Source organism: Trichosurus vulpecula, chromosome 3, assembly GCF_011100635.1.
Source record: "Trichosurus vulpecula isolate mTriVul1 chromosome 3, mTriVul1.pri, whole genome shotgun sequence".
Taxonomy (NCBI): Eukaryota; Metazoa; Chordata; class Mammalia; order Diprotodontia; family Phalangeridae; genus Trichosurus; species Trichosurus vulpecula.
This window is the reverse complement of record NC_050575.1, coordinates 191,996,939-192,009,158: the sequence shown is the minus strand read 5'-3', so window position 1 is coordinate 192,009,158 and position 12,220 is coordinate 191,996,939. Positions and strand designations below refer to the sequence as shown.

Below are 12,220 nucleotides of genomic sequence, written 5' to 3'. Positions count from 1 at the left end.
ACCTCTGCTTTAGGAATATCTATTTGGTGACTTTTTGGAAGATGGATTCGAGGGGGGATGGATGAGAAACAGGAAGACTAATTAGGAGACTTATTCAAACAGTACAGGTGAGAGTTAATGAGAAACCTGAACTGTAGGTATAAAAACTCTGAGAGTAGAGAGAAAGGGACAAGTGCAAGAGATGTGGAAACAGAAATGTTGACAGTTGGTGGTGCAGTGGAGAGAGTGCCAGGCCTGGAGTATAGAAGAACTGAATTCAAATCTGGCCTCCAACACTTCCTAGCTATGCGACCACTTGACTTTTGTCTGCTTCACTTTCCTCATCTGTAAAATGGGGATAGTAACAACACCTACCTTCAAGGGTGGTTGTGAGGTTCGAATGAGGTAATATAGCTAAAGTACTTAGCACATTGCCTGGAACGTACATGGTAGGCATTATATAAATGGGAGCTGTTAAGATGATGAAGATGGTGATGGTGATGGTGGTACTGATGACAGAAACTGTATGTCTTGGTGACTCATTATATAGAGAAATTGAGAGTAGTTGGGGGGAAGAGTCAAGGATGACTCCAAAGTTGGGAACCTAGGTAACTGGAGGGATAATGGTTTCCTCAACAGAAAGGGGAAAATTGGGAGAAGAAATCAGTTGGTGGAGAAATGAGTTCTGTTTTTATTGAGTTTGAGATGCCTACAAGTCATCCAGGTGGAGATATCCAGTAGGCAATAATATGGAACTGTAGTTTAGGGGAGAGGTTAAGCCTGGATATATAGACTTGGGAGTTATCTAGGTAGAGATGATAATGGAACCCACAGAAGCTGATGAGATCATATTCATTGTAGATTTAAACCTAGAAGGAATTTTAGGAATTGCCAAATCAATTCAATTCAACTGACATTTATGAAGTGCCTTTTATTCAGGTTCTCGAAATACAAATAAAAATCTAACAGCACATACCCTCAAAGAACTTACCTTTCTATTAAGACAGATTATATGTGAAGCAAGAGAAGACGACCCAAAATAGAGAACCTGGAGGGACACATTTAACCCACCCACATGACAGATCTCCTAGGGTAGTTTACACACATGAGCAGCAGTTTTCCAGGTGTGGACCAGGATGCCTTAGGCAGCCCCATGACCTTCTTGACTGTCTAAGATCAAAACTATTTTCATAATTCTAAGATATGTTCATTTCCAATGTGGTAAATATTGATAGATATTATCCTCATAAACAAATGCCTTTGGGGGGAGGGGTTCTGCAATAATTTTTAACTATAAAAGAGTCCTGAGATCAGAGTTTAAGGAACTTCTTGTATAGTACACAGCCAACATCAGTGGCCTAACGCATGGCTTTAGATCAGAGTTTGATCTAAATATCCTTGCATTCATTTTCCTTTCCTTAACTGGTATTTTATTGCTGTATAATTTATGCAGTAAAAATCTCATAAATGTCACCATTGTTCCAAAATAGGGAACAATTTATCAGAAAGGTTATATTTGAGCATTAATGGTGGAAGTTTTGAAGGAACTTTTACCTTTTAAAAATTAGCACTTTGTTTAGTCATGTTTCTTTTTGCTAAGAAATCACTGTAGCAAAGTCATTAATGCTTATTATTTTAAAGAAAACCACTAGAGAATGGCAGTATTGCTAAGTTCCTCAAAAACCAATGAAAATGTTAGTTTTGCTGAACTTTTTTTCCCCTTGTCTTAGTCTTCTTTGTTATAAGGACTTGCTCTCTAGGGAAAGGGGCTTCATTGGGAAACGTAAGTAATAGCAAAAGACAAAAGGAAAACTTTTTAAAATCCATTGAAAATAATGTACAGTTCTATTACCAGATCAGAGACTCCTTATGCTGGTACCTGTTAGTTGTTGCCATGTTTAGGAAATGGTTTCCAATTGAAGCGAATATTGCTCATGATTATAATCAGATATCTTTAAAATTTGTGACCTTTTCAAAACTAAACTGACTCATTTAAAAAAAAAAGAATGTGTCTCTCCTTCACCCTAATTAGGGTCATAAATTGTAGATTCAGAGTTGGAAAGGCCATCTAGTTATCAGTCTCATTGATTTTACACATGAGCCCCTGGGAGTTTAGTTAGTGATTAATGTTACTCAAGTAGCACATAGTGCAGGGGCTGGGTTTCAAGCTCAACTCCTCCTCTGAGGTCCCTTCTAGCTTTAGCCCCATGAGCCTAGGAACTTCCTCCTTGAATCCAGGGCTTTTTCCACCATACTGTGTGCTTCCTGTATGAGAAATGGACAAAGGTAATTAAAAAAACAATAAACTTTGAATTTGCAATGTACTGTGCTTTCTATGAGCAGACCTCAGGATCTTATATATATCTTATTTTTATATATATATATATATATATATATATATATATATATATATATATATATATATATACACATAGTAAACTCTCATCTAACAAAGGTTCTCCTTTTGGTATGGTGTTATTTTATTTTATTTATTTTTAAATTTCTGCTGGTGATGCATCTGGTTGATTGATAGCTACTGAAATGCCCTGGAATGTCCCGTTAGCACCATCTGCTGGGTGCCAGTGAAGTAGTACTTAATTTCTTTTAAAGAGAAAATTCTATTTGTACTGTGACATCCTAATGATTCCTGGAACTGTAGAATGGTAGGACTAGAAGGGATATTCAAGATATTTTGATCCAATTCCTTTAATTTTACAGAGAAGAAAACTAAAACCCCAGAGAGATAAGATGGTCTGTCCAAGATTCCACAGCCAGCTAGTCAAAGAACCAGGATTAGAACCCAGGGGTCCTCGCTTACAGTCTAGTGTCCGTTCCAGTATTTAAATGTTTACAAGTTTTATATTGCTACATTTGTTTGTTTTTATTTTGAGGGGGAGAGTGCTACTCTTGTGGAATTTGATGGCAAAATTAATTGAGTTCATTGATTAGAGTGGTTCTTTAGTTTAAAGGCCTCCATGTTTATTCTAAATGTCTATGAAGATACCTTAATTTTAAAAGTATCCTGAATACTCTGCTAGTTTTCTCAGACTATCTAGAGATTTTACTGCCAATAGGAATGTTGTGTTGGGAATATTCAGTGCTTCCCTGTCTTGTCCTGTCATTTCTCTTTTGGATGCCTTTATATGTTGTATCTCCCATAAGTCTAAAATTGTCTTCCATTTCCCCCTTTGAAATCTTTATGTTCAACGCCCAAGCTAAAGCCCATTTCTTCCTTGAAGCCTTCCCTAATGATTTAGAGCGCAGCAGAATATAGTGGAAAGCACTGGATTTGGAGTCAGAGAACATAGGTTCAGCTTTCTGTTTTGTTGTCTTGTCATTTAGTATCTTTGTGGCCCTGGGCAAGTCATTTAATCTCTCCAGACCTAAATTCCCATGTCTGTAAAATGAGGGAGCTGGCCTAGATGACTCTAGGCTACTTTCAGTGGGAAATATGATTCTGGGATCTTCCGTTTTCCCCAATCCTTTAAGTGGTCCCTATGTACAAGGCAAAGATTTTTTTTAAAAACAGTCTTTTCCAGTGCCTTCTAAGATTCCTTCTAGCTCTCAATCTGTGGTCCTGTGGTCCCTCAGAGATCTTACTTTTTGCTGGGGGAGACTGTTTTGGAACAGCTATGCTCACAGATAAGCATACTAAAAGTAGTGTACAGAAGAGATATAACCTAGATCCCAGACCAAGTGTTATAGGAAAATTTTAGCTGGGAAGATACTTTTCTGAAAGTGCAGCCTAGCTTTGATGCACTTACTCTGCTATAATTTAGATTGTAGTTGTTTGGGTTTTTGTCTTCGCTCCACTCCCTAGTAAATTCTAAACTTCTTGAGGGCAGGGATTATGGTATTGTCTCATCTTTGTGTTCCTAGTTCCTTATGCAGTGCATTGAACATAATTACGAAATTAATAAACATTGGATTGAAATTCAACAGATATTTAATCGGTGCGTACTGGATTGTAAAATAAATAAATACATTATTAGAATTTTGATGTTTAGTGGAAAAAGCCCTAGATCAGAGGTCAGCACCCCACTGGGGTTCTGGTACTTGCTCTGCTGCAAAACTAGCTTGCAGTCTTGGAAAATCACAACCACAATCTTTGAATCTCTGTTCACTTCTAAAATAAGAGATGAAAGGATCTCTATGATACCTTCCAAGTCTAAAATCCTGTAATCTCTGTGAATTGAGTCTCAGAGGTGTACTCCAAAGGGAACAAATCTGCTGTATGAAGCACATTAACCTGACTGATAGATTTAAATCTATTTCCAGTTCACATTTGGCAGTATGCCTCTTCCCAACTGTTGAAGCATAATCTCAGATTTCACTCTCCCCCCACCCCACCCCTTTTTTTTTTTGCCAGAAATCCAAAAAAACCAAGGTGGTAGAAGCAGCTTCTAAGCCAGATGTCACCGAAGGTAACTTTTTAATATAGCTTCATTATGCTAAAAAGTTTTCTTTGCCCTCCCCACCTTCCTAATTTCATGTCTCTAATCTCCAGGGCCGTCAAAGGTTAAGGGTTTAAAGTATGAAGAAACAAACTTTAATTCTAGAGAGAAGAAACTCAACCCTACTCAGAAAAGTTCAGGTTTGTTCATCTAGAGAAAATAATTACTGGTTTAGGGTAAGGGTTCTTAACCTTGAATCTGTTAACTTTTGATTAAATTATGCATTCTCTCTCTCTCTCTAATAACTCTTTTCAATATAATTGGTTCACTTTGTAATGCTATGTATGTTATTTTATGCATCTAAAAACATTCTAAGAAGGGTTCCATAGACTTTACCAGAATGCCAAAAGGGGTAGAACTTCTCCCCTAGTTTAGGGAAAACTAGAAACACATCATTTTTTCCCCACTGTCTTACTGCTTGGTGGAGTAGGCAAATAAGAAAACCTGAAATTAAAATTAGTGTTAATTTAATTTACTACTTCATTTAGTATAAAAGGTTAACTGGTCAAAACTGTGATGTGGCTACTGACTTAGTAGCTGGACAGATCTCTTCAATACCAATATCCATTTTATCATTGTTACTTATTTTACAGATAAGGCTGCTCGGGTTAAGTTACTTACTTGCCCAAAACTACGCAGTTAGTAAGAAGCAATCAGCAATTGAACCCAGGTCCTTTGCACTGCAAATACAGTGCTCTTTTGCAATCCATCCTTTATTTTATGGGGGAAATGTTTACATTTTTCCTGATATAAAACATAGATGAAGCAATATAAAATAAAATTACCCTAATGAATCTGTCATTACAATAACATATCACTGCATAGAAATTCCCAAACACAGAACTAAATTTCCTAGCTATGTCAGTATTTGGGGAGTTAAGAATGATTATATCATCATTCATATAATTTATGAGTCATATAATTTTTATATTTATATAATTTGTGATTATCAGGCCGATAGAAGGAAACATGTACCTGAGGAACAGATTGACATTTATGAGTAAATGCAACATGGAATGCTTTCTCTGAAAGAGAAAAAGAATGTTAACTTGATGTGCTAGAATTAAAACTAGTGCCTTTTTTTTCTTCTTCTAGGAATGAATGGCAGTTCTTCAGGAAAGGTCAGTAAGCCTTCTTCTGGAACTACTAAAAGATCCATAGCAGACAGTGAAGAATCAGAGGCTTACAAATCTATTTTTACAACACACAGCTCAGCCAAACGCTCTAAGGAAGAATCTTCCAATTGGGTTACTCACACATCATATTGCTTCTAAAGTACTGTTCTGTTTGATTGCAGCTTCTCTTCCCCAAGGAAGAATAGTTTTCACATAGACTAGTTATTGTAATCTAATATTATCTGGCTTGTTATATTTTGAAAAATGTTTATAAACTTGCCCTTGCCTATATAAAATATAATAGCTATAATTATTGAGTGTGTAGGGAAGATAACAAATACTCAGATAATTGAGAAATTCAGTATTTCTCCAAGCATGTTTTTGGAAAATATTAAACTGTTAAGACATTAAATGCTTAAAGTAAATTTGATTTCATCTTGACTAGTCATTAAAATAATTAAAATCTAACAACCTTTTTCATCTTAAATTTCAGATACAATTTAAGTTAAATAAAATATAAACTAAAGATGAAACTATCGCTTATTTGTCTTGATTTTGTGTCCAACAGTAAAGTTGAACTAAAAAGAGGAAAAAGAATACCTACTTTGGTCCCTTAAGGGCATTTTAGAAGTCATGCCCTTAACTTCAGCCATAGAGGAAACCAGGAAGTTGCACTTCTCTAAAGTAATTAGAGAAAATGTCTTTGATCTTTGGCTTTAAAGATAGAAGGAATATAGTTTGACACTGATGTTCTATATATAAAATGCAGCTGGGGTGAAAGGTCAGATAAGGGGAAAAGAACAATCTTTTGGTGAGCTAATAATGTAATGGGTGGCAATGTCATAAGACATTGGCATCGTCCAAGTGAATCTGATCAGTGTAATCAAATGAAGAGCCCCTTATTACTAGGATATCTGCTTCTCAAGGTCGTCTCAGTGCTTAGTTTTGAAATGAACACCAGTTTTGGTGTTCAACACTATACCTCTTTTAAGAATTTTTTTCTGTAAAACCGTTGTTCTAACACTGTCAATTTTCCCATTAATATAAGCTTCATTGTATGTTTCTATTCAAAGATGCATAATAGCTTTGTGTGTGTGTTATTTTTTATGTTTTGGTCATTTTGGTAGAAATTGGTTAATATTTTGATTAATGTATAGATGTAAGTTCCAATAGAATACAGGTTCCCTAAGGGCAGCACCATATTTTGTCCAAAACTGGTATATCCGCCTTGCAATTATTAGGTACTTAATAAATGTTGGATTGAATCATCTGTCATAAGCTGTTCATTTCAGCAACACTGATTGTGCGCCTATTCTATGCAGAACACTATATGCCAGGCACTGGAACTAAGGAAAAAGATAGTTAAGAAATGATGATGAAATTGAAGTCTTACCCTCAAGGAGCTAAAATTACGTTTAGTAGGGGGATAAGTACAAAATTAACTGAATTGTGCCCTTGGCTGGTCACATCCGTTTCTGGACCTCAGTTTCTTCCATAAGATGAGAGAGTTGAACTCAAACACTACCATCCTTTCCAATTCTAAAAGTACACAATTCTGTAGTAGAAGGTAGTATGCTCCTGGGGCTCAGAGGAGAGAGATGACATCTGATTTGTGGAACAGGGGAAAGTGTTCATGGAAGAGGAAGATGTTGGGAAGGGTCTCAGCAAGTGGAGTTGTCAGGAGGGAGAGCGTTCTAGTTGAAGCATGTTTAGTGGCATGGAGGAAGGAAAGTGCAGAGTATTTATAAGAACAGCATTCCAGTGCACCTGCAGTATAGGGGAGTAGAAAGAAGGCAGGAAAGCCAGGTTGGTGCCACTGTATGGAGGATAAACTATCAATGGCTTTGACACTACTTTGGTTAGATAACCCTTCAGTGACTGTTGCCTCCTGAATGATTTGGCAGTGCCACTGCACAGACTAGACTGGAGGAGGAAGAGACATGAGAGCAGGGGAGACTAATCAGGAGGCTGTTTGCAGGATTTCAGTCCAATCCAATAATGTTTATGAAGTACCAGTGTGCTGCGAACACAAAAATGATTATTGAATTGTGAGACCGAGAGGTGATGAGGGCCTGAACTAGGCTAGTAACAGTGAGAAGGAGGGGACAGATCAGAGACATGCCAGAGGTAGGCCTTCATAGCCTGAAATCATTGTATTTCATAGTTTCTGAAGATATTCTTTCACCAGAACCTAAGCTTTTATTAATTGAATACATCCTTAAATATGGTTTATCTTCTCTAGACTCAGCTCTTCAACATCCATCAATGAGCTAAAATTGCTTTGTTTTACTCCTTTTGGTTTCCGTTTTTTAAAATAAACGTTCTTCCAGCCAATGATACTTTTTAACATAAAAGTGAGAAGAAAAACACATGTAATAAGTACATCCCTGTTGTGAACTCTGTAAGTAGGTATATGCTGATGCTGAAAAATCTGGGAATTGAGTATTTGTTGGAATTTACTCCCCTTCCCCCCCAGACCAGCATATATCTATTGCTTAAAATATCTTTCAAGACCTCGGTCAGTGATCAGCTCCTCCATGAAGCCTTTCCCTGTAAAACCTCATTTTCTTCTTGCAGTTGCCCTGACTTCATGGATGTATCACTGAAGTCTTTGAGATTTTGTGGGAGAGATTCTTGTTTGCACACAGGTTGGCCTAGATGCTCTCAGAGGGTTCTCTCAGCTCTGAGATTTTTCAGTTCTGACTACATCTGTCATTTGTTTTCCTTCTCTGAACTCTTAGACCCACATCATTAGCCCCAGGCAATTTTGCCCTGATAATACCCTATCTTGTACTGCTAGTTATTGTGTGAGTGAGTGTGTGTGTGTGTGTGTGTGTGTGCGTGCGCGTGCACGCGCGCGCGTGTGTGTGTATGTCCTATTTTCCAAACTAGACTGTGAGCTTCATGAAGACAGGGACCATGACCTAGACTAATCTGTATTCCTTCTACCACACAGCTTAACACAAGGCTGAACATGTAGGGATTCAGTAAAAAGCGTTGATGATATTAACCATTAAACAAAGTCTTGTATCAGTAAGTATAGAATATTCCCTACGTCAGGATACACATTGGCATGTGACTCCATATATAATCAGGATCTTTGGTCTTTCTTTTTATGTAAGTATAAAAAAAAGTTTATAATCTGTGATAAAGGCATAATCCTAGAACTCAAGGTATTTGTATGGGAAGACGTATTGGGAATAAGGACTTACAGTACACAGGCAATGTAAAGAAGGAACGAGGAAGCAGATTATGCTTCAGATGAATCCAGCTCGATCTTTCTTGCCTGCCCCTTTAAGCCCTTCTCTCTGACCTGATGGTATGGGCCATTACACACACACTTCCCCGCCCCCCCATCCTCTGAGCAGCTATGATGTATTCTGGTGGTTCAGGCAGTTGGTGATGTCACAAAAGACACAGACAACTTGGCTTTCAGTTTCCCAGATGCCTGGGGAAACACACTCACCATGAGCAAATATTCGCCCCTCTCTGCTCATCATGCATGTGCTGAAATGCTTTTTGTTCTTCCTGCTGGGCACTACTTTAGGTTATGCCTTTATGTTCTCTTCTCTGAAAGAGAAAGCCAAAGAACCTGCGGGTGATGTGCCTTGTGGAGGCCACTTTCGGATGAGACAGAATCTCTCTGACCAGGCCAAAGGCTGGCTTGGGAGTAAATGGATCTGGCTGTTGTTTGTCGGACTACTCTACGCTATAGTAAGATTCCGAGGGGAAGGTGACAAAAATAAGGTGAGGATCCAATCTTGAATGGGAGAGAAGTATTGGGTTGCCTTTATATTTTGTTGTCTGTGTCTGAGTTCGATCAGGCTTTATTTTCAACGTAGGTGTCAGAAGACGTAAATGTCAGTGTGGACAGAAGATACCTGTGTCAAGGAAATCGTTGGATTAAAACATAACCGTATGTCAGGAAGGGAACCTGACGAAACAGATAGGTTTAGAATCAGCTTATTAAATGAACCCTTTAAAATGTGTTCTCTAAACTTGACAACGCAAGGAGCCATCACTTCTTCAGTGATTAACTGGCAGAAAGTATCCAGAGGCTAACTTAACTTACACAAGCAGATTCAAATACACAAACTCCTCAGATTGGATTTTCCTTCAGATAATAGGCATTAATGACAAGGCAGGAAAATTAAAACATTGGCTTTTTTGGATGAAAATTGGCTCATTATCTACTTGAATATGTTTTTCCTAGTTGACTAACAACATGAAAATAATTCTATGATTATCTTCTATAATATAGATACAATGTAATTTTATAATACAATACATATTTGTAATACAATATAATTCTGATAACTTAGGTTATCCTGCCATCTGGGGGAGGGCAAGGAATGGCAATTAGTGTGTTTAAGTCATACTACTACTTTAGACTGATCCATACTCCTCCCTTCCCACCCCGAGGTATATGACTCATTACTAATGTTTTTTTTTTTTTTTGGACAGGATAAGGACCTAAGCAGCGGAAGCTCTTTGTACCGCCCCCTACAAAAGAAAAATCAGAATGCTGCCCCTAACAAAGACTATGCACTGAATACCTTAACCCAACTGGAGATGGATCTGGTGACATTTGTGTCTAAAGTGCGAAGTCTCAAAGTAGCCATGGCAACTGGTAATTCCCTCAAGCTTCCAGACTCAGAGGTCCCTTCAGATCCACACAACAATATTACGATATATGAAATATGGGGAGAAGATGACTCTGACTAGATTGGTTTGGATTTCAAAGTAGGAAAGGAAAAAAAAAAGTTGAATGATTGACAAACACTATACAAACTAATAAACTATTCCCAAGAAAATAATTCCCTCATTTCATACCTTTTTTAATATTTTAAAAACTAATTTCTCTGTCATATGAGACTGATGACTTTAGGTTTCATTTTTATTTCAATGGGGAATTATGTTAGTAGTCAACACATTTACCCCAAAATTACAAGGGAAATTTTCTCCTTGGCTATAATACTAATGATCTTTTCTCTATTTTAACTGGGTCTAGGGAATTACTGGAAAAATACATTTGTAGAAAGGGCAAAATTTTTCATAAAAACTTTTTCTTCCCAAATTACAAAAATATATGTTCAATGAAGAGTATTATTATTTCTGTTTCAATATTATATATCTCAGAAACGTGGCTTTTGATAGAGCTGCCTAGATAAAGAGCTTCTGTGATCTGTAGGGAGATTGTATTAAAGTTGGACAAAGGTCAAATTCGACTTTTTGGAATGTATGACCCTACAGAATGTGTCATGTAGCTATAATTCTTTTCACCATTCCCAAGAGTTTGAATGTCAGATCAGATGAAAATTCTTTCTTCCCTGGCCCATCTTTTCATATTGATGGTGTTATAAAGTTCCTCAGGAGTGGATTTTATAAGCATGAAAACTTTAGCACTTAGAGCCATCGTTTTTCCCTTTCTGTCTCACATTATGGAAGCTGAAGAAGTAGATTTCCATCCCAGTCAGTAATTATCAAATGTGTATTTGTTTATAAATACTTAATACAATATTACCTGTAATAAAGTTCATGTGATTTCAGAACATTTGGATGGTGAAAGCTATTCTACACTGAAATGAAATGCAGCCACATTATTTTCCATCAGTTGACTATAAATGATTAAGCCTTGAAATATTGAAGAGCTTCATAAACCTCACGCAAAGAGACCTTTGCCGACAGGATGGTTGTGAACTGTTAAGAGGAGCAACAAGCAATAACAACTTTGAAAATTTGGGGAAATTTTGGCAAAGTGTACATACTACAGTCCTCCGATTTAGGAAAAGTGAAGCATTTTTTGCATTAGCAAAGTGAAGAGAATTTGATGCTGATTCAATTCATAAATATCCTTGAATGCTTTCTATTATGAAGTATATAAATTGAGGAACACAGTTTGATATATGCTACCTGAAAATCTGAATTTACAATATTGACTTAGAGTAACCCCATACCATCCTGGCCCTAAAATCGTTGTCTGGAAAAGCCTTCTGATAGGCCAGCCAACTTTTGTTTTGTAACTAGTAATGGGCAGCTAGGTAGGGCAATGGATAGCGTGCCAGGCCTGAAGTCAGGAAGAGCTGAGTTCAAATGTGATCTCAGACACTAGCTATGTGACCCTGGGCAAGTCACTTAACCCTGTTTTCCTCAGTTTCCTCATCTGTAAAATGAGCTGGAAAAGGAAATGGTGAACTACTCCAGTATCTTTGCCAAGAAAACCCCAGTGGGATCACAAAAAGTTGGACACAGTTGAAACAACTGAACAAGGTTAGATTAGCAGTGGAAGGGAAACAAAAAAATTGTGTTTGATGGAAAATGTGTCCCAAATTCCAAATAGCCAATTTAAAAATGTGTTGTATTATAAGAGCTCATTTTTGAGTGGTGGGACTTTCTGGATCACTTATAAGGTCTAGATCCTATAGCAATGAAACTAACAGTTCTTATGTATATATCCATATATAATTGGATTTTTAAACATAAATGTCTTCTGTCTTCTACAGTGGAGTCCCCTTTAATAGGCGCCGTGTTCTGAGGAATGAATCTCTCATTGGAATGTCTAGAAATTGCTTTGCTACCTGTGACATAGAGAGAATTCTCATTCTTTTAAGTCTTTTCAATTGTAGCAAATTTGCCTCCTTTAAATGTTGATTTCACTTTGAAAACAGCGAA

At 37.2% G+C, this 12,220-nt stretch overlaps 2 protein-coding genes across 2 annotated transcripts in view; both read left to right on the top strand.

Moving 5' to 3' along the window:
- RTF2 (replication termination factor 2) overlaps positions 1–6,081 on the top strand; it is a 65,558-nt gene extending 59,477 nt beyond the window's left edge. The window contains exons 7-9 of the mRNA XM_036750739.1: positions 4,349–4,403; positions 4,487–4,573; positions 5,529–6,081. Coding sequence (XP_036606634.1) covers positions 4,349–4,403; positions 4,487–4,573; positions 5,529–5,707 — 321 coding nt within the window. The 3' untranslated portion in view covers positions 5,708–6,081. The remainder of the gene's footprint in view (positions 1–4,348; positions 4,404–4,486; positions 4,574–5,528) is intronic.
- Positions 6,082–9,046: 2,965 nt separating this feature from the next.
- On the top strand, positions 9,047–10,312 carry FAM209A (family with sequence similarity 209 member A). Its single transcript, XM_036750732.1, has 3 exons — positions 9,047–9,295; positions 9,391–9,402; positions 10,013–10,312. The coding sequence occupies exons 1-3, from the start codon at positions 9,047–9,049 to the stop codon at positions 10,271–10,273; spliced, it is 522 nt and encodes a 173-aa protein (XP_036606627.1). The 3' UTR covers positions 10,274–10,312.
- Positions 10,313–12,220: the final 1,908 nt, after the last annotated feature.